Here is a 23,818-nt window from a genome sequence, read left to right as displayed (position 1 = left end):
ATGAAATTGCACTTTGTGCCCTTGCGAAGACGTTAGTGGAGCGCGTGTGGTTAACCGGCACACTAAATGGTTCTAAGCAAAGGTAGCAAAGGGTGACTCAATGTTTGTCATAGTTCGGTGGAGCGTGTGTGGTTTACCGGCACATCGAATAGGTGACTGTAACATGTGGGGGCACCATGTAGTTTGCATGGTTATTCACACCCGCTTTGTGATCCTCGGCATCCCAGTCACAAACTAGAGGGGCATATCGAGATTTAAACATGCCATTGAAATGTTCAATGAATGTCAAAAGATCTAGGAATTTTCAATAGATTTAAAACTTAAATTTCTTTTTCGTTTTTCATGGTAGAAATTAGTGAATCGTCAGTCACTTACCTTCAAATTTTCTGCAATTTGGGTTACGGCATCCCTCTCCCAAGTTGTAGAGTATTGTGTTGGATCCTAGCCTCGATGTTCCATTTGGGTGTCACATCGAGGATTCTAATCACTTAACTTGAATTTTCTCCCGTTTTGTAGATGTCAATGTATGACAGCTATGGTCTTCCCAAATCCCGTGGAACAAGCTTTCCACATGAAGATGATATTCCGCGATATGATCGAGGAACAAGAGATCATGCTTTACTACCTCCACCTCCTCCAATTATTCTCCCTGACCCACAATTTCGAAGGCTTGAAAAGTTCAAGCTCTCTCAAGCCCTTTTGGCAAGTAAACATGGGAAACCTGTGTGTGTACACGTATTAGAGATGAAGTCACACATTGAAAGGTTAAGGATGTTGGGTGTCGAGATTTCAGGTAAGTTGGCTGTTGACTGGGTTCTTCAGTCGCTTCCTGAATCATATAGTGAGTTCGTTAGAGAGTACTATATGATGGATCATGACGTGACCCTCATTGATTTGACCTATTTGCTTATAGCTGCTGAATCAGAAATGATTTGGCGAGCTGGTCGAGCAAATTTGACTGGTAAATCAAACTCTCAAATTTCAATGGATATTGAAAATGGTGACATTGGAGATCCAGAAAAGGTAGATTTTGAGATAGTTCCATGTGCCATTTCAAAGGAATCTATTTGCTTTTATTGCCAAGAGAAGGGGCATTGGAAACGAAGCTGTCCTATTTACCTAAGAGATCTAAGAGATGGGAGAGTCAAAACGTGTGGCTCTACTTTATGTAAGATCCATTAACTAACTCTTTTAAGTTCTTATTCTAGATTCTTGATACATGATGTGATAAGATTACATTTGGATGTTTTGTAGGATCAAAGAAAAAAAAGGAAGCTTAAAGGAAGAAGTGAGCTGAATCTAATCGTGAAGAAATGGATTTCGATCGCATTGCTTGAAGATTAAACTCTTAAGCTAATACTTGGAGTTAGAATAGATTGATTAGGAATATGTAACAAGATAGTTTTTTAATTGAATTGCATTGTAAGGACAAATTTTTCCGCAATAAAATAAATTTTGATTTTATATTATTTATTTATCCTTGCAATGGCGTGTATGAAAAATTGATGTTTGTAAGTTTCTATTATTAACAATAATGGATTTGATTCTTAATTATGTTATTTGTGGAAAGGTCAAGAATTACCAAATAAGGAAAGTTTCTCATCGCCCAAGTTTCAATTGGACAGAAACTTGGAATCATACAACTTGGTTGCATGATGAATGAGAAATTTCATATTTGGAAATTAGACTAATTCATTGACAAAGTGTCAAGTGAAGGACTAGGAGATCAAGTACACAAGGTTGTGTGTTGATCAAGTCCACCACAAAAGTGACAAAGATATTCGTCATGATTTACTGAAGGTTTAGTAAATATGATTATACTTATAAGATTAAGTGTAATTCCGAGTTGATTGAAAGAGTTTAAATCAATAGCAGAACGAATAAGAAGAATCAAGTAGGCAGAAAGATAATAGTTTCTTTATTCTAAGAAGAAGGGAGAGTACCTTTTATTATGTTTTATGATAGGTCTTAATGATTAAGAACCATATCTCAATTGATCCTCTAAGTGAGTCTTAGTGCAATTGTATGTGTGAGAAGAGGAATCAAGAATTGAAGAAATGGTTAAATCATGAAGTCAATCATACTTCGTTCCAAAAACAAGTCTTAGAGTTAAGATTGTGACATTGAGTGACAAGTATTAAGAAGGTTTATAACATTCATCAAATGTGGAAAGTTGTGATGTCTTGGATAAGACAAAGACCAACTAGGACCAATTTTGTGAAGTGTTTTGTCTTGATAAAAGCTACACTAACTCTTGAATATTTTTTTGTCGAAAAATGTTTGTTGACAAGAGAATCTTATATGTCAAGGAGTCAGTGGGAGTCTTAATGGTCTTGAAAAGTTCAAGAACTAATCAAGAATAAACCTTATCGGTCATCACTAGCACACAACTTGAGGTTCACAACCTATCGTGTTGACACTATCTTGTTTCTGTTCCGTTCCAATTGAGTTAATTATGCATGTGAGTTCTATGAGTTATCATTTGAACACATAAAAAGCAAGCACCTTGATCAATGAAAAGTACATTGATAGGAAAGAATGAGCTGCTTAACTACTTGGAAGACATGGTGGGCACTTGTGTTACCATAAGGCAAGAAGTCAAGATTGAGAAAGTTCGGTCCATATGAGTTTGGATTTGTCGCAAACTTTGGTTTTGACAATTTCGCATGGATAGGAACATATACACCATTAAAATCTAAGTGTCATAAGATTCCCTCCTTCATGAAAATGACTGTGAGGAAATGCTTTCACTTAGAGAGATTTTAAGGAGATAGTGATTGTGAAAATTGTATTCTCGAATTCGATTATGGTTACGGTATCCCTTTCCATGATTTGAATTGTGAGATTTGGCAATTAGTCTGAATTTTTTAGACACACATATGAGCTATCTAAGGAAAAGGTGTATAAGTTTGAGAAACTTAGATAAAGGATTATCAAAGCATTAGGTATTAGAAATATGAACTTAAGAAATTCAATAGGTATTGTTTTCTGGAAGTTAAGCTGTTTTCTGAATACATGTCAAAGCTAGTGGGAGCATAAGTGTTATGCTTATATGATAATAATCATCATGATAGTGGGAGTATAAATGGTATACTTGTATGATTATTATGCCAAGTATTGCAAGTTAGCAATATTAATTATAGAAAACAAGAGTTATACTTTGCAAAGTCGTAAGGGTTGAAAAGTTGTTTTGCTATAATTAAGGGAGAGAATATTATGCTTCATTTCAAATCTAAAGGCTTAGGTTGTGGAATGTTAACAAATTTAGTCAAGGATACATAGTCTGTTCTTAAATTTCGATTATGATTACGGTATCCCTCTTCATAGTTCGAATTGTAAGAACGAGACACATAAAATATTATGGCAGAAGATTGGTAAAGTATCATATCTTTATGTAAGACATTATGCGTCGTGTCCTATACGCTTCGGGTATAGGATTGATTGTCAGTGCTATTATATTTGACCATTCTAAAATTTTCCAAATGACTAGCGCATTTAGAGGGAAAAAGGACAATAATCGGTTTTGACTAAGATAATTAAACAACTATTAATGGACGATCCAAAGCTCGCTGAGGATTGGTCGCTTGTGAGTAGTTGGAAGTATGATATTGGATGGATCATATCGACATTATTATGAATAGATAAGATTTTATTAAGAATGAGTTGTCGTATGGCGAATATGGAAATGTTTCCATATTGGGAGTTGGATATTGAGAGTCTATGTCTAGATTAGAAAATTTTATGCAAAAGGATGTTCAAAGGAATATACTTTGAGTGAGAGACATCACGTCTATGGAATTGTCTTGTAACAATATCCAATAGAGGACTTTGTAATTTCATTGGCAATAGTCATTGTGACTTTTGTGCTATGACATTGCGAAAGGATCATTGCATAAAATGTTATAATCTAGCATATTCTATAAGTGGCAAGAATTTGATATTCTTATACTTATGATAAGGATTGGGAGTTGTGAAATGAGTATGATTGGAAATGTGTTCATTTGATCTATTTCACAAAGTAAGGACCATAGGTAAATTTTGTGTGCATGCTGAGAGCATGGGACAATTGTAGTAATAATTCAAGTAATAAGTTAATTAACCGAAACAACAAATAATGAGTAATCGATATGGTGATAAATAAAAGGTGTTTTATTTATACTCAAAGGTTTGGGACCATATAGGATTATTCTTGTGTTTCACTTTGCATGTTTTGACTTCCTAAATAATTAATTATTTTAGAATAATCAAATTATTCGAATGGTCCACAGTCGTTCATATGTTGGAAGTAGGTATGAATGAAGACTGTCATGAATTGGCTTGTAGATTGTCTAAAGTGTATTAGACATAGCAAAGGTTTGCTGCAACGTTCATGAGTGCTTATGAATATGATTTGAGCATTGGATTAAACCCACGCTCACTTGGATCACTTCATGGATTTTATCATGAGTGATTGGTGAGATGATAATATCTTATATTCTTGAAACCAAGATGTGTGAGTTGTATCTTACGAGTCGGTTACACATTGATAATATGTAAACGCACCAGTAACTTGGTGTCATAAAACATATTGTTGTGTGTGATTCAGTAAATGAGTGCAAGCAAGCATTGAATCAAATTTTATCCATTCCTTTTATCCAAAGTAGGATGAAATCGATATATGTGGTCCCCTCGATGATTTAGTGATGACACCCTAAGCGCTTGGCCAAGTCGGGACTAATTTGATGTGTTCAATTGTAGGCTGTTGTTAGTCGTCGTTAATCGGAAATCGGGAAACAACACATAGACAGAGATAATGATTTAAATCTATGTCTCAGTCTATACGATATATAGAATGGAGGAATATATGATTCCTTATCTAAAGGACATGCTTCTGATAAGATCAGAGTTGACAGCGGCTTTTGAAAGCTACGATTGCTAATCAGGATCTGAGGTTATACGCAGAATAGTTATTAGACTTATCCAAGTGGGAGACTGTTGGATTAGTGTCTAATTCCATAACTATTTTGGTATGTAATTGACTCGATTGTGCATGGTCCTTTTGGGTTGCCTTCACACTAGTGACTAGACAGGATGATTGTTGAGGAGAGAGGCTGGTTTATTGTTAAGAATAATGAATTAGGGTATAAATATGATTTGTTAATATATTATATGAATAATATATTAATTTGGAATCATATTATTAATTAGCATTTAATCAGAAGTTAATTTAGAATTAATTTTGGGATTAAAGGAACTGACTGAAAGTGCAGGGGCTATTTTGTAATTATTCAATAGTTGAGGCTGTGGGCCATTGGATCACCTTTATTAAGGCTTGAACGAAAATCCTAGAAGGATCTAGGAGTTTTCGTCCAAGGGATTAAGGAAAGGAGTCCATGGACTTGCTTAGGCCCTAAGCTAAGGGATTAGGGTTTACACCTTGAAACCCTAGTTAGCCTTAAGTATAAATAGTACCCTAAGGCACTAAGATTTCGTCCAAGCCTTGGGAAACCCAAAAAGGGACGAAATCTAGGGCAAGATACCCTTCTCTCCTTTGTCCTATATTCATCCTTTCACCTAGTGTGTTTGTGAGCCATTAGAGGTACTACACTTGTGGTACTTGCTTTCAAGAGCTAAGGAAATTCAAGGAACTAGTTGTTATTGCTATATAACAACAAATGTATGTATTCTATTCTTTTATGTGAATTTCAAAAATAGTAGTAGCATGCCAGGTTTCTTTTGTGTTCATAAAGTTGTATAACTAATAGTGAAACCATAGATCCAACTCTAGGGTTGCATGCACACATACGATTGTTTGTATAAACCCCATCACATTAGACATAGCAATGGTTGCTGCAACATTCATGAGTACTCATAAGGCCTGAGTATTGGATTTGATATTGCCATATTTATACCTATTTTTAGGCAATATTTAGGTGCATTTTTATTAATAAGTTGATAATATGTTTAGAATAATGGTACTTATGACTTTAAATTGTTATTTTCAGTTAATTAAAAGTATTTTCGAAGAGAGGGACCAAAAGTGACAATATGTAGAACATGGGAGACTTGGAACACAAGAGATGAATAAATCCACGAAAATTGCTAAACTCACGACGTGGCAAAGTCAGCCACGACGTGGCATGAGAATTCTAGAAGATAGAGATCGCGTTATGGAGGAATCCTTACCCAGTAAGGATAACTTGGAGCCCACGACGTGGCCTAGATAGCCATGACGTGGCGCGAGATTTTGGAGGCTATTTAAGCATTCTTGATCATTACGAAGGAGGCAACTTTTGGCTGAAGAAAGGAGTTCCAGAAGGCGATTTTGAGCAGAAGAAAGGTTCTGGAAAAAGGTTTTCAACACCAAAAAGAGTAAAGGTCTATATTTTAGTTAATTAAGAACATGTTTTTCTATCACTTCAATTTGTATTAGTTTGTTAGTTGCTATGATGAGCAACTGAATCTAGCTACTCTTGTTTAGCTAGATGAAGCTTCTAACTTATGAATAGCTCAATTTTTATGGATTTAGTTAGTTGGTAAAATTGCTTGTGTTTGATTTGTATAACCCAGCATGCTTATGTTTGTTTCTCTAATTGCTTGATTGCATGTTCTGTGTAGCTTAGTGACCATTAACTGCATGGACTTGTTTACCTAATGATTTAGTGAACATTGAATTGTTAGAGCTAGGATTGACCAATCTTAGTTAGTAATTAGAGTAAATAAGCTTAGTTGTGCTAGAGAACGTGTATTGTGCGTATAATTGCGTTTTTATAACAAATCTACATAACATATCTACATTCATAATTAGTTATGTGTTTAATTGTGTGTGAACATACATGGTTTGACATGAATTAGTTAATTATTGGTAAAGTTAGAACTAAATTACTAATACAACTAAAACCAACTTGATAATCCATAATCATTAGCTAGCCATAAGGAAGAAGTGGATTCAAACAAGACAAGAGTGTGTTTTTACTTATTGAATTTGATTTAAGTTCATTTGATCTTGTAAAATCAGATAAAACCCCTTTTAAACTTGTTAATAATTAGGTTAATTTAATAGTAAGTAAATTAATTAGTAACACCGTTCCCTGTGATCGACACCCGACTTACCCAAGCTATACTGTAATCTGACTAGGTACACTGCCTATAAGTGCATAGTTAGTTTAAGTTTGTTAGGTTATAAATATTAAAATTAGTGGGTACTTTCGTGCACATCAGGATTCAACCCACGCTCATTTGAATCACTTCATGGATTTTATCACGAGTGATCATGAGACGATAATATCTTATATTATTCAAACCTAGAGATATGAGTTGTTGACTATGAGTCGGTTATACATTGATTGCACAAAAACGCATTTGGTAACTCGGTGTTATAAAACGTGCCTTTGTGTATGATTCAACAAGTAGTCAGTACAAGCATATGAGTCAAAGTTTATCCATTCCTTTTACCCTCAAAGGGATAAAAGCCATATTTATGGGCCCCTCGATGATTTAGTGATGGCACCCCTAAGTGTTTGGCCAAGCCTGGACTGATTTGATTTGTTCAATTAGTCAGTCGTCATAAATCGAAAATTAGGAAACAACAAATTGACAGAGAGAATGAGTATAATCCATGTCTCAGTCCATATGATATCTAGAATGGAGGAATATATGATCACTTATCTAATAGATGCGTCATTGATTTGTTTAGAGTTTGGCAGCAGCTTTTAAGAGCTACGATTGCTGGTCAGGTTGTGAAGTTATACTTGCAATAATAGTTATTAGACTTATCCAAGTGGGAGACTGTGAGATTAGTGTCTAAGTCCATAACTATAATTGGTATATACTTGACCCGATCCGACATGGTCCATTTGGGTTGCATGGCATCAGAATATTTGGGTAGACCTTTTAATTAGAAGAAGATATTTGTGACATATTAATATATTGTAAGTTCTAATATATTAATATGAAATCATATTATTTAATTAGTATTGATCAAGAATTAATTTGGAATTAATTTAGTGATCAAAAAGAGACTAATTAAATATATTGGGTTGATTGTGTAAATCATTGATTCTTATATATGTGGGCTGATGATCCATGATTCCTTATGTTGGGTTTAACCCATGTGGTGGCCCATGGATACTCCATGGAGGTTGAAACCCATGGAGCATAAGGAATGGATAAAGACACGGGTTACATGGTGTAACCCTAATGTGCACACTATATAAAGACCCTATTGGTTGGTGAAAATGGCACTAGTGTATACAATAGAGGGCAAGCCAATTTCTATGCACTCATATCTTCTCTCATGGTAATTCCAAATGTTCATGGTGTTGTGTGAACCATTTGAGGTGTCACACTTGGGGCACTAGGCTCTTGAGCTCCATGGAATCAAGCACCAACAAAGAGGTATGTAATTCTAGTAGTTTTATATTACTTGTACTTCGTAATATGCTAGTTAGGATAATACCTTGGAAAAATTGATATTTGCTTGTATAATAGAGAAAACATAGATTCAAGGTATTTAGGGTTGCATGTACACCATAGGAGTGTTAGAATGCTCAAAACCCAACAGGTTTTGGCCAAGGTGATTCAGTTCACAAGGCTGTGGGAAGGACACAACATGTTTAGAATCAAGATATGGGAGGTTGTGGGAGATCGAGTATGAGGTAAGACTACAGTTGATCTGTAGCGTTCAACCTAGTATCGGGTTAATGACGAGATGGTTTGGGTAGTTATTGCCAGTTAGGCTTTCTTTCGGAAGTCACGATTGGCCACTGTGTGGGAGTCTTTTGACTCAGCTACCGGTCAAGAACCCGATATTTTAGATAATGGCAGACGAGCTAGGACCAGGGATGTCTCGGTGGAGTTTGGAAAGCATCTAGGAGGCAACATGCTCTTTCGGGCAGTAGTAGTGATTTTAGGGCAATATTTTCGGGCAATACTAGTGATTTGGGAATTTGTGTGCGGAGTCGCTTGTATTTTGGGGAATATGATAAGTCGCTTGTAGTGGATTAAATAATCTCAGAGTGGTTGATTTGACTCTGTTGTGCAGCTCTCATTTAAGTCTAACCGTTGCAGGGATGAATCTTCAACTCAAAAGATTATCTGAGCCACTTATCGAGTATAAGTGTTCTTTAGTTGTATATGATCGGTGATTGGGTTCCTTTAAAAGCATCAAGATAATCTGGGCTGGAAGTATTTTGTCTAGTCTGGTCTTTTTTTGATATTGGTTTGATAGTGGTTTAGAAAGGGGGGGGGGGGATGGTGATAAGCCAGGAAATCAGATAAGTCCTTATGGGTTGGTTTGAGTTGCTTTAGCAAGGTGGTAGTATTATTGAGTTATGAAGACAAGTCCTTATGGGGACAATGTTGTTTGGTGCTATCTGTCATGGAGTCCAACAATGTGCATGGTTTTTCAGGTTCAGGTATATCGGTCGGGTATCTTCTGTTTTGGATTTGTCATCGGTATAGGTGGGCGGTTATCTGAGCGGGGTGACTTCCTTAGTTTTTTGTAGATCAGGAGTTCATTCAGGATCGTCAGTTCGGTATGAGAGAATGTAGGGAATGATTTCGAGGACGAAATCTAATTTAAGTGGGGGAGAGTTGTAACAGTCGAAATCTGGAAAATTAATTGTGGAAATAAATTCCCTTTGCTAGGGACCAACACGATGAGTTGATGGTGGGGAACTTGACGTGCTGGAGGCTTTTGGAATGCATGTTTTTATGAACCAACTCGGCGAGTTGGTAAACAGAACTCGGCGAGTTGGACTCTGATTGAGAAACCCTAATTTTTAGGGTGCTGAACCCTATTTAAAGGCCTTAATTTCTTTGGCAGGCGTCCTTACCAGCCTCATCTGTACAAAAACCCTAAAATCGAGCCTTATCTTCCATTGTTGAGTGTGAGAGCTTGGGGAGAGCCTTGAGAGTTCATTTTTTGTGCTTGTTAAAGGAGCTAAGGAATTAGGAGTTGCTTGGCTTGAAGAAGAAGTCTTGGATCCAGAATCTCTTTCTCATTTGCCAAGTTTTTGTGGTATCAAGTTCTCACCTTGCTTATTAGTTGCTTAGATCTCTTCTTGGGTTAGAGTTTATGCTTTTTAGCCATGGTTGGGTGTATGTTGGGGATTAGGACGTCCCAAATGATTATTCTTTTAGATCTAAGGTCAACATGAGCTCTTTTGGCATAAATGTGCCAAATTTATGGATTTAAGGGCTTCATGCATTCATTAAGTCTTTCATTTAGCCCTTTTTGAGCTTTTGAGCTCCTCCTAGTCACGCTTAAGCGTAAAGTTGGAAACTTTACGTGGGCATCTAGCCTTATGGGGTCAGATATGCATTTTGGGGATTTTTTCTTTGATGATTAAGTGCTTAATGATTAAGCCCTCACTCTTTTAAGTATAGGGTTTGGGTTTGGACCCATTTAGGTGGTTCCTAGTGGTAAAGTTGGAACTTTTCCCTTTTTGATCTCATTTTGGTCGAGATCTGAGCTTTGGAGCCCTTGGATTCGATGAAGGCAGCTTAATGCATTAAGTTGTTGGTTCTTGGGAGAATTCGGCGAGTTTGTTGGACAACTCGTCGAGTTGACTTGGTTTTTCCCGATATGTGCAGTTGATGGAGAAACTCGACGAGTTGAAGGATAACTCGGCGAGTTGGGTCAACTGGGACTGTTGACTTTGACTTTTGATTTTTGTTTTATATCAAGTTTGTCCCAAAGGGTACTTGAGGTAATCTGAATTGTAATTAAAGGAATTATGGGCTTAGGATAAGGCCCATATGGGTTTGGGCCCAATTTGGAAAATTGGGCCATTAGTGGGCTTTTATGGATCTAATAGTTTCTGGTATTTTGGGCTTGAGTTATTAATGGGCCATCAGGATACAAAGTGGTTGGCTAGAAAGAATTGTTGGACCTTAAGGCAAGACCATGTATGGGGTTTGGGCCCAATTTGGAGAATTGGGCCATTGATTGATTAGTGGGCCTTTCACATTGAATTTTGGGTCATGGATTTGGGCAAGGCTCGGTTGGGGGTAAAATGGTGTTTTTTTACCCTAGGTATGAAGTCGTGGTTATGGATTTGAACCTAATTGTTAATTGGGTGTTGTTTTGATCTAACAGTTTAGAGGAGTCGTCAGGGGCAACAGCTAGGGATGTAACACCCATAAAATTCAAGCCAAATTTGAACCTTTAAAACATTTCAAAACCATTAAATCATTACAGACTTGTTTTCAAAATGTATCATATCAGAGTTTCGCAGAAACATAAGCAAAACAGGACCTTTGCCTTGCCGTGATCCCATGATATACCTGAAACAATAAACTGAAACTGTAAGCCCGAAAGCCTAATGAGTTACCCCCAAAATACCAACTCATATAACCATAATCATATCATATCAACAAATACAGACCAACATGTATAATGAACCTTCAACCTGACTGGACCACCTTGCAGGGCCTTCAACTTATCTGGAACGCTCCCGAGCCTTCGGCATGACTAGACCGCTTCGCAGGGCCTTCAGCCTATCCGGACCGCTCACACGGTATGTTGGCGTTCATCACAAAGAAGGACCGCCTCAACCTAACCCCGAATCAACAAACATGTGCACATAAATATCATGTGCTAGCTCATAACGTATAACAGTCAAACCAATCTATCATATCATTAATCATAGCAACATCCCACTAACCGGGATACAGACCTAACTGGTCACTAACATAGCATCATCCAATGACCAGGACACTGACCTAACCAGGCCACTAAGCATAAGCATATCACCATCCTAACTACCAGTATGTAATCAATAAACATATCATGCCATAACCATAGACAATCCATAAAGGGCCGACCTTGGTACCTTAGACCCATTGATATAGTGAGGATAACTCACCTCACACTGTCGACTCTAAGATAAACTCAAACTCTCAGATCGCCGACACAAACTCCACCACCTATATCCACCATAGAACCATGCTTGTAAATTTCCAATTTCCCAAAATGTCCCCAGAAGTCAATTGGTCAACCCTTGGTCAAAGTCAAAGTCATCGGTCAATGTCAACAGTCTATGTTGACCTCAACTCGTCGAGTACGCTCAGGTACTCACTGAGTTCCTTGCATAACTCGCCAACTCGCCGAGTCACTAGAATGACTCGTCGAGTTCCTAAGTCTTGTGGCTGCAAACTCCTTGGCCGACTCGTCGAGTTTCCCTTGCAACTCGCCAAGTTCATACATGTCCAAAGGTTGGTAAAACCCTAGCCGACTCGCCGAGTCACTCATCTGACTCGTCGAGCCCGTGACAATCTTCATCGGACTCGCTGAGTTGACCATGTGACTCGCTGAGTCCCTTCAGTCCTTCATCCATACCAATACTTTTTAAGCCATGCTAAGGTTCCATATTGTAGATCCAGCTTCCCAAGGCATGTTTATCACGTAAAGTTGCAAACTTTACGTGCATGCAAAGCTCTAAAGTCTTAAAATGACAAAACTAAGCTTGCAAAGAAGTCTTACATTTGAGGGGAGGTTCATACTTGCCAAAGCTAACCACTTTATGGACTTAGAGACCAAAGAGAGCTCAGATCTGAAGTTGCAACTTCAAATCTTAGCTCAAACACAAGAAAATCTTCCTAAAATCCACCCAAATGAGATATAGAATGAAATGAGGCCAAGATAACAACTTAATACCTTCCAAAGGATGCCAAATGAGGGAGATCTCTGATTCCCACACGTTCCCTACTTCTGGATACCTGTTTCTCCAAGCTTTTCTCACCAAAAATCCTTCTTCAAAACTTAAGACACACAAATGGAGTACACTCACACGAGTTAGGGTTATGGAGTATCAAGAGGCTGTAAAGGGGAGGCTGGGGAGACCAATGATCCTTTAAATAAGGTGTAAAACCCCTGAAATTAGGGTTTCATTCTCCAACTCCTACTCGTCGAGTCCCCTTTTGGACTCGGCGAGTAGGTCACTTAAACACGTGGACCAACCCGCTGCCACTCGACGAGTCGGGCAACCAACTCGTCGAGTAGACCTAGAAATCAAGAAAATATTATATCAAAATCAATACCTGAGAATCGGGGCGTTACAAGGGATTTGTTTCAGTGTGCTTCTGCATTCGAGGTGAGTCTCCTCACTGTCTTTAGCGATTCGAAGGCACCAATGTCGGCTCATGGTTATTATGTTAGGATGCCAATTGTCTGCGTGACTTCTTCATGTGTATGCATTGATATGTATGATCGGCAGGGCCAATGGTTATTCTATATGCTAGTATCAGGTTGTGCATATATGATTTGTATGTGGGCGGGGCCCGATTGTTGTGTTGCATGTTACTATCTTTGTGATTTTCACATATGTTTGAATGTTATATGATTATATGGTTATATTTTTAGTGGGTGGGGGCCATTATGCGAGTGTGGGCGGGGCATGTATCTCATTGTTATAGGAGTGTGGGCGAGGCCCGTATCTCATTTGGGCGGGGGCTGTTATGCAAGTGTGGGCGGGCCCGTATCTCATTAGGCGGGGTCGGTCATTGTGACATCCCCATTTTCATGGCCAGAAAAGACCAATTTTGTTTACGCTTTATAAAAACCAGAGTACCTCTTTTAATAAAATTATTGCGAAATTTGTTCCCAGAAAAACATGACAAATACGTTATGAAAGCATTTCTGAAGAAATGTATTTTTATCCATTTTAAAACATTTGGGATGTCATCGTCAATATAGAAACATAAGCATAAACAGAACTTACATTCATTTACACAAGTGATCTACATCTCTTTTAAATATCTTAGTGTAAAGTAGCTTCATATCGACACCTGTGATACAAATAAGCTTGATTGGGTCAGGTTGGGAAACGTGGTGAGTACATAGGGTTTTCAACCCACAATAATATAATTATTATGTTAATCATCAAACAATCAACCCAATTACCCATCCCCATTATCTTCTTTACTCTTAAGGATCTAGCCTAAGATTAAACTATTCCTCGTTCATTCATTCCTAAGGAGTATCCTAAGGAATCGACACTAAGTCTGCATAGTCGCCAGGGTTTATCTCGTTTATTGACAATATCGTTTTTAAGAGTCCACTCGTAATACTTGTCAATGGGTTTTTAGAGTACACCGGGTGAACACATCGTTCACAACACCTATAGGTTGCGAGCCTGCTAGTGTTCCACCAGACTGTCTAGAATAGTCCGCAGTTGTCATCCATACTCTTCTAGGTGACGGGGCCATCGCTTGGGTCATCGTTTGGCTCATCATTTCGGCTCATCATTTTGGCTCATCGTTTTAGCTCATCGCTTTGGTTCATCGCTTAGCTCATCACTTCGCACCATATTTTATCACTCATATATCATTGCTCATCATTCATCTCATATTTCATCGCTCATCATTTATCTCATCTTTCATCGCTCATCATTTATTTCACCTCTAATATACCCATGTTTTACCCAACACATTTTGTAGATATAAAATACATATACAGTTTAGTTCATTTAAAACATGTATAAAACGTTTCATCCAGCATAGACAACAAGTATTCAGACACTATACACACATAGCACGTAATTTATATAAAATACTTCATATCTATGTGTAAGATGAAAGTAACTATGCACTCACTTGTTAAAGTGATGATTCCGAACTCGGGCAACGCTTTGCTTTTAACGATTCTATTTTCCTTCGACGAAACCTAGCATTATTATCGCTAAGTTTTAGTCTAATCTTTATTGCGACTAATTATTAGTCTAGATTCATCATTAACTCAAAGTCTACTTTCATGATCTATCAAGTAAGGAACAACCAGGTAGGATCATATCGTAGGCAGGGTCCGTTTGGTATACGAAGTATACTGTTTGGAAATCCCACTTTAAACACCTCAGTAAATCGCAGCCTAGACATCATTCTCGTAAGTAGATCAATCAGTATAACGACTTTGAATCACTGATAAATCTTATTTCTAGGTTCATAATAACAATATTATATTTAAATATAAGCTATATTTAAAGTATGGTAGACTTATTTCACTTACATCAGGTTTTATTAAAAACCGGGCTCCGCTAGAGCAGAGCTTCTGAGCCAAAAAACTCTTTTTCTCGGTGCCTTCGTGCGCTCCGGGGCTTTCTTCTAGTGCTAGGGAAGTTTCCTAAGCTTTAGGGGGGGGGGGGGTAGGGAGTCTAGAGAGAAGTTAGAAAGAGAAAGAAAGGCATATGGTGTGAAGAAAATATGAAGAGTTCATCTCTTATTTATACATGTTTTCTCGTAGAGTAGGCCCTAAGTTTCGTCCGTATCTTCCGCGTACGAGCTCTATTTTCTACATTTTTATACCAACGTGTTGATATTTACGAGTACTACAACTTTCATTTAGACCTCGTTGGCTAATTCTCATTCTATCTCCGATTTGCAAAACTGTATCGAATTTATCGCATTCGAAGAGTAGGGACTAAGTTTCGTCCATATCTTTCGCATACGAGATCTATTATCAACGTTATTATATCCAAGCGTTGGTATTTATGAGTACTACAACTTTCATTTAGACCCCGTCGGCTAATTCTTACTCTATCTCATATTTACAAAACTGTATTGAATTCGCCGTGCTCGAAGAGTAAGGACTAAGTTTCGTCCATATCTTCCGCATACAAGCTCCGTTTTCGACTGTCTTTTTATTGTTGAAATCCTACTAATTTTATCTTCATTTATCGTTTATACTTTTTTGGTTAAAAATCGACCAATCTAAAATTCGAATTTCGGGGTGTGCACTGTTATGCTAAATCTTAGAAAAATCATAACTTCCTCGTACGAAGTCAGATTTGGACGTTCTTTTTATGCACACTCTCGGTTTAACATATACTACGAGTTTATTTTAGATCTCTAAGGCTAGAAAGTATTTTATCGTAAATTCACTTTTTACGATTCCTGGTGTCATACCGGTTTTGCCGTAAAACTTCGACGGACCATAACTTCTTCGTTATAACTCAGATTTCGGCGTTCTTTATATGTACAGAACCTATATACTATAAATTGGTTAATATTAATCCTTCTAAATAATCTTCCATCAAAAAGTCATTTTTTGACGTTCATTATCTCTAAATTGACTAGTTCGAATATGCGGGCGTTACAGTTATCGACTGTGGGCGGGGCCCATATCTCATTTGGGCGGGGCCGTTATATGATATGTATGGTATGAGGTATCTTGGGGAACTCACTAAGTTTTGTACTTACAGTTTATGGTTTAAGGTATTTCTGGTTTGAAAGGGAAGGGTCCGACTTGATTGTAGTGCATACACTCGTGTTTAACTTAACATGTGATTTTGGGAATGAACTCTGAGAATTGTTTTATTTCGAAACTAGGTGTGAAACTGGTGTACTACATGGGTTGATTAAAAAAATTATGTATGAAGATATAAACTTTAAATAATTTTTCTAAAGAAAACATTAAATATCAAAGTGTAAACATTAAGTATTTTTAAAAATAAAATTTCAGAATTTATATACAAACAAAAAATAAATAATTCAATTTATATTAATAAAACAAATTATAGAAAAATAATTATATTTTGACCATATAACATTTTTTTTAGTTTGTCAATAAAAAGCATCAAAGTTTGATTATTTTTTTTATATAGACCATTTTGCCTAAAATGACAATGAACTTTAAAAGAAACATGTCAAGTTTGAATTATATATATTGAAAGAAACATATTAAAATTTGAAAATATAAGGAAACAAATTAATGACACATTAATTACTTTCTATAACCTAAAAATTAGATAGTTAATTAAGAATGTAACACCCAAAATCAGGAAGGTCAAGAAAGGAAAGGAAACTCTAAGTCAAAGGGCCGACTCGTCGAGTCCAAGGAGGAACTCGGCGAGTCCGAGCGGGATCCGGGTCGAGGAGTAAGTGACCGACTCGGCGACTCGGCTAAGGGGACTCGACGAGTCTGTTCTGAATGAGGAAAACCCTAATTCCGGGAGTTGTATCCTATATAAAGGGTGTTATGTCCCTCCCTCAGCCTCCATATCATCCTAGAGAACCTGTAAACCCTAGATTTCATGTGAGCTTCCATCATTTGAGAGAAATAGCTTTGGAGGAAGGAAATTTTGGAAAGGAACTTGAAGATCAAGAAGGTTTCTTCAAATGAGAGGTGTGGATCCGAGATCTACTTCAGTTTGTGTTCATCTTGGAGGTAATAAGCTGCCATTTTCCCTCCTTTGCATCTAGATCTGTTTTTGTTATTTGATTTGGGGGTTTTATGGTTTTTTGAGACCCAATTCGAGTTTGGGGGCTTAGATATGTTGTTGCCACTTTAGATCTAGTGTCAGGATGGTCCAATATGTCATAAAGCATCAGAAGATGAGTAGTTGGTGAAGCCCTTTTGTCCTTAAACCTAGCCCTAGTGTGTTTTGAGCCTAGATCTCTTTAGTTATATGTAAAGTTTGCAACTTTATGTGAGGATTGAGCTTTGGAAGTATGGATCTATGATTTGGAGCCCCTGCATGGCTCGGAAAGCTACTGTATGGATTAAGAACTGGAGCGACTCGGCGAGTTAGATGAAGTTGGGCAGGAACTCGGCGAGTTGGAAGAACAACTCGACGAGTCTGTTGAAGATTGCCTTGGACTCGACGAGTCTGTTCTTGGACTCGGCGAGTCAAGTCGCGAAACCCCAAACCCTTCGAGTTACGACTTGGATCAGTGCGTTGTGTGGGGACTCAGTGAGTTGGACAGGTCAGGAATCGGAAATCGGTAGACTCGGCGAGTCAGGGGCTGACTCGATGAGTCAAGTCGCGGATGAAAGGATTCTGAGCTAATGAACTCGGCGAGTCAGTAGGCAGACTCGACGAGTAGGGTTGACCTGGAAGGTTGACTTTGACCAGGACTTTGACTTTGACCAGAGTTGACTTAGTTGACTTTCGGGGGACAGTTAGATTAAGTGTTGCTTTGATATTGGTAGCTCGGGGAGCTAGTGGAGCAGGAGTTCAGAGAGTTGTCGGGCAGCAGCTAGAGGGGCTATCAGCAAGTTCAGTAAGTGCAGGTGAGTTTTCCTTTTGTGTAAATGGGTCTAAGGCCACAATGCCGACCCATGTAGTTATGAGTAGAAGACCCGGGGGTTAGCCCTAGGCACAATATGCTAGTATGATATTCAGGACGAGGACCAATGATAGCGGGCGGGTGCCCAAGGAATGGTTTATATGATAGTTTATACTTGTTGTCTGTGTGATACATGTATGTTCCGGGTAGGGAGGTGAGTGTGGGCGAGGTCCCGCACCTCACCAATAGCAGAGTGTGGATGGAGTTCCACATCTCATCAGTAGCAGAACAGGGGAGAGGCCCAAGTTAGGGAAAGAGTGAGTGTGGGCTGGGCCCGTATCTCACTACCGGTAGGAATGTGGACGGGGTTCCATGACTCACCATTTGCAGGACATGGGCGAGGCCCAAGATATGCGAGGCCTTTAGAACAGGATTCGGTAGTGTACGTTAGTGCGTATCTATTGCAATATGTTTATGTGTTAGTATTTGTTGGCGAGCGAGGCCCAATGACAGGCAAGGCCTAAGTGAAACAGATCTGTATCCGAGCGGGGCTCGAAGCCAGGCGAGGCCTGGAGCGGCGGGGCCGTTGTAGCGGGCGAGGCCCGAGGCAGGGGGTGAGGCCCAGAATAGCGGGCGTGACCCAGTATGTGCAGTATGTGGTTATGCATGGTATGTGGTAGGTTGGGGAACTCACTAAGCTTCGTGCTTACGATTTTCAGTTTTGGTTTCAGGTACTTCCGGTAGCGGAGGGATGAGCTCGGGGTGATCGCATGGCACACACTATAGATTAGACAGCCTGAGAATGTTTTACTCTGATTACGAACATGTGTTTTGGAAATTAATAATCTGATTATGTTTGGATTGATGATTTTGCTTTAAGTAATGTTTTATTAAGAGAAATTTTTAGTCTTGAATTTTGGGACGTTACAAAGAAAATAAAAAATTACTATAAAATGACAAGTGGAAATTAATTTCTAAGAATTAACCACAAAATTACATGTGTCCAAATGCATAAGAAATTGACAAGTGGCAAAAAGTTATTTATTTATTTAGGAGGATGTTTTCAGAATGTCTGAATAATGTTACATTAGAGTTTTGACTATAATACAAATGAAATTTTTTCCCCTGAATTTCGGGATGTTACAATGTCCATGGAAAGCCCTTTTTACAATGAACCCAACAGAAAAAACCTCAGTTTGATGGAGTTCATATGAAAGAGTTATGAATGTTTTAATTTGGCAAATAATTAAGTTTTTCGTAGGTAACCACCTACAAAAATCTCAAGGTCACATAGGAAAATCATGTATGTTTTGGTCATTTTTCGAATTTTTGGCTATTTTATGGAACAACCTTAGAAAACTTGGCTATTACGGCCATTTTCACTTCTATAAGCAAAACAAATTGGAATGTGTTGGGGATGTTTGGTAAGCCTTTTAATGGAACCATTAGGAGATAAATTATTAATGGTTCAACATTAAGGTGTTATTTGTTTTTTCTAAAAAATTTCTTCTGACCACTTATTGTTGCGCTGCGTAGCAGATGCGCAACACTTGGTCATTCGCAGTTGTTTGTTTTTCCGAAGACTTCTAACTTAAAAACTGTTGCGCGTGTGTTGCTTGGCGCAACACTAGACCATCTGCTTCAAACCTCTTCACACCTTACTTTAACATATTGCAGCAGTTTGCCGATGTTAAAAAATAAACAATCTTTTTTATTATATGTTGCAGCCGTTTGGTCCACCTCTTCTACTACATAGGGTTGCAGAGGTGGTTAGCAGACTTCAAACATTTTCGCTTCAGAAAAACAAACAACACCTAAGACTCTAAGAGTGTTTGGTTGAATTATTTACCTCTGAATTGGTTAGAGCACCTCTAAACCACCTCTAGAAATCTTCGTGCAAGATGTGATGATCTCATCTGAATCAGAAACCCTTTTTTCGAAAATCCCTAATATTTTTAATACATTTTAAAAGGGTTTCAAACGAGATCTAAAGAACTTATTTGCAAACCCTTTCGTGGTGCATTTTAGTTTTAGTTTTTTGTTTACTTTTAACATTGAATCCTGATAAGCCATTGTGATATAAAATTATCTCTCGCTTTAGAGATTGCTCGAACATCATGTTGAGACGAGGGGGGGGGGTGGGGGATCCATAGACCGTCCAAGAAAAAACCAAACATCATTAGGGATCTCAACGGGGGTAAACGGGACTGGGAGTGCATCTCTCGCCTCCACCCCAGAAATTTCTCCGCCCCCGCCCCCGAAATGTTCAGCCTTCCTACCTTCGCCCCCGCCCTCGAATCCCCTTTATTGCCCCCACCCCCTTTCCCCCGCCCTGATTGATTTTGGGCTGTCTTTTTTTGGCTAAAAGAAGTTGTTATTTAGGCTAAAAGAAGCTATTTTTTAGGTAACAAATAATTATTTATAGCAGAATTTTACATGTTAAAAATAAAAAAGTTATGACATCTTAAAAACATTATACTAACAACTTAAAAACATGTTTTTTGATGAAGTTTGGAAGCTCAAAATCATGTTATTATTTATTATATTTATATAATTAATATATGTAAATATATGTGTAATTTATTAACGTGATCCCCATTGGGGTTTTGGGACGGGATTGTCTACCCCTGCCTCCGCCCCCGAAATTAAAACGATGTTTAACCTTGCCCCTGCTTGGTTTCCGCCCCCAATTTTTTAAAAAAATACCCCAAACGGGACGGGGCCCACAAAACCTTTTGACATCCCTAAAAATCATTCATTCTATTGATGATTTCATCCTCGTAGAATTGTTGCGTGAATATTTCTTAATTCAAAATTATCGTATTGTTGGTCTTGAAATGACCCTTCGTGATAAAGTGCATGAACGTTTTATGCATACATATGAGTTGTAAGTTTCTTTATTTTACATTGAAGGGTAAACTTGAAAATTGAGTTTTAAAGATTGAGGGGTTTTATTTGGATCTTGAAGAGTGAGGGGTTTGATGATTTGATAATATGTTTTGTAATTTAGGACTATGGTAAATCAACATTTTGGTTAATATGTTTCTTTTGTGGTTGAATTTATTAATTTATGAATTAAATTAATAATTTGTGTTTTTTAAAGTTATTATTGTTAGAATGTTAAAATGATAATTTTCTCATTCAACAACCTTACCAAAACAACATTGAATGATTTAGGTAACTAAATAATTCAGACATTTTAATAGTTCGATCATTCAGTTTCTACAAAACAACCTGTAAAAATAATTTCTTAATTTTTTATACTCTTATAATGGTTATTTTGAAAGCTAAGACTAGTTTCCCAACCAAACTAAAACCATTTAGTATGAATCTTACAAGTAGTAACGACACGATATGGTATCAAACATGCCCTTCTTTTCTTTTTTAACAATAATGGTGTATGGTACCTCCTAGATGAATATAATTTACTGACTTACAGGAAAATGAAATTAGTATAAAGGCATAAATTTTGATAAAACGTTTGTTCATGAAAAACATGTTGCATAAAATACTATATGTGTTAGGTATAGACAACCACGAAAAAACAAATGTCTGACTGCTTTATTTGGTTCCTTGATACTTGTTTGACTCTCAAAGATTCAAAGCTTATTTTAGGATCACACTATTAAGGTACTTCGCTTATTAATGTACTACTAGGTTTCCCTAAATACACATCAGGTTCATAGTCGTATATTATAATTCCATATACTGTTTGAATCTTTACATCGCACATGCTTCAAAGATTTAATTAATAGAAAAAATTTAGAGCCTTAGACCAAGACACCAAGTGGTTTGAAAGATTTAGTTAAAAATATGGCTCCAACCAAATGCAATTTCATTAGCATAGAGAGTGAAGAGTCACTCTTACAAGTATAAAATCCTCAAAAATATATAATTGTAATATCATTTTATTAAGTCTCAGTCTAAATTAAGCAAAACCATGCCTTTATCCACGTGTTCAAAGTTTATCACAAAATCAATCAACACATCCATCTCATATGCAAAAAATCAACCTAAAATTTGGACAACAACCTAACATAAAATAAAACTGACATAAGAATTATGATGATAATACTGTACGTGATAATCTTCCAACAAAAGAGCCAAAGAAGGATTCATATGTTTGTAAATGAGTCGAGTTACTTAAGATTAATAATGGGCCAATCTGTTAAAATTTAAAATATGTTCTAAATTCATTTGTACTTTAACCATCAAAATCATTATATATTGATAATTAGATTTTATTTTAATATTTTTGGTTAAAAATATGAACATAAAACCGATTGGAGGTCTACCCAACCTATTTTGTACTACAGACACGTTTTGACCTATTTAACCAACATACTTGTCCTGCCTCTTTTGCCTTTTGCCACTTAAGACACATTACATCATATAAAATGCTAAACCTAAATGGAATATTTCATCCCATATAAAAGACCTTTTAAAAAATAAAAATAATTGACAAATTTCTAAATTGCATATAATAATATGGTAATCTAAAGTCAAAACACAAACAGTGTCATCAAACGTCATTCAAGTTATGCTTCGAGGTTTAGAGAGAAATCACAAGTCTTAAAAAGAAAAAAAAAATAAAAAAAAGTTGCGAAGTTATACAAAACAACTTTTAGGTAGTAAAATCACAAAGTCAAAATGTAAAATAAAGTTATGGCTAAATCGGATATTTATTTATTGCTAAAGAATAAAAACTAAGAATATACCAAAAGTTGCGATAATTTACTGCTGAATCAAATATTATTATTTTCCATATACCGTCTTAGTGGGAAATACAGACAATGGTTCAGGAATGATGAACAAAAAGAGCGTCTTGAATCTTGATGAAATAAAAACCATTCGTGTACGTATTTTCACACTAAAAGTGAGGATCTTGGAAGAAACTATCAACATCCCAAGCCCACGATTTCACATCAACGTCCAATTCCGACAAGATTTCGCTTGATTCCGTTCCGATTTTCTCTGGAAAATTAACTTCTTCAAGGATTATCGGAGAAGGTATCCGAAAATCGAAGATATCATCTTGGAAATTTGAATCGTAATTCAAATATTCATTGGAAAACGGATTGCTGACAAGTGCTTCGTCGGTTTGTTTCGGTTCTAACTGGTTTTCAGAAGCATCTTCCGTTTTGTCAAAACGTAAAACAGAGGTTGGAGAGGAAAGATCAGGCGACTCATTGCCGGAGTATTGTTCAGGGATCGAGACCGGAGTAATTTCCGGTGTTTCCGGTGGCGGTGGCTGTAGTAGATTCGTCAAAGCTTGTGACCCACGTAATTCAATTGCTCTCCGATCATAAACTAACGCCGCCTCCTCCGCCGTATCGTAAGTACCCAACCAAACTCTCGCCCGCCTCACCGGATCACGAATCTCCGCTGACCACCTCCCCCACGGTCGCTGTCTTACTCCGCGAAACCTCCGTTCATTCCCCGAACCTCTCCCAGCTTCAACCCCCGCCGTGGCCGCTGGTTCCTTTTTCCGACGACTTTGTTTCTTCTTACAAACATCACCACCATTTTCCTTCAAGATTTTACCACAACAATTCTCTTCGAAGTTAATCACACTAACATACCTTTTGATATTCCTGCGACCCAATTGTGAGTTTTCTTCATCACTTGAAAAATCAGTCGCATCCCAATCCGTCATTGAAATCGTTACCACTTTTGGTGAATCCGTCACTGATTGTTGCTTGGTGGTGATGGTTCGCTTAACTCTGAATTTGGGAGAAGAACCCCGAAATTGTGGTTCCATTTTTCACATCAGTAGAGAGATGGAATGGAAGTGAAGAATGTTTAAAGAGAATTATTAATTAACCGAAAATAT

At 37.5% G+C, this 23,818-nt stretch overlaps 1 protein-coding gene across 1 annotated transcript in view; it reads right to left on the bottom strand.

Moving 5' to 3' along the window:
* Positions 1 to 22,718: 22,718 nt before the first annotated feature.
* Positions 22,719 to 23,818, bottom strand: part of LOC145062226 (ethylene-responsive transcription factor CRF5-like) — a 1,187-nt gene continuing 87 nt past the window's right edge. The window contains exon 1 of the mRNA XM_079009858.1: positions 22,719 to 23,818. This exon is cut by the window's right edge and continues 87 nt beyond it. Coding sequence (XP_078865984.1) covers positions 22,856 to 23,746 — 891 coding nt within the window. The 5' untranslated portion in view covers positions 23,747 to 23,818 and the 3' untranslated portion in view covers positions 22,719 to 22,855.

The sequence above is a fragment of the Lactuca serriola genome, chromosome 7 (genome assembly GCF_051521515.1).
Source record: "Lactuca serriola cultivar US96UC23 chromosome 7, Lser_US96UC23_V15, whole genome shotgun sequence".
NCBI classification, from domain to species: Eukaryota; Viridiplantae; Streptophyta; class Magnoliopsida; order Asterales; family Asteraceae; genus Lactuca; species Lactuca serriola.
Note: the sequence above shows the minus strand (reverse complement) of the source record. Positions and strands in the feature narration are given on the sequence as shown.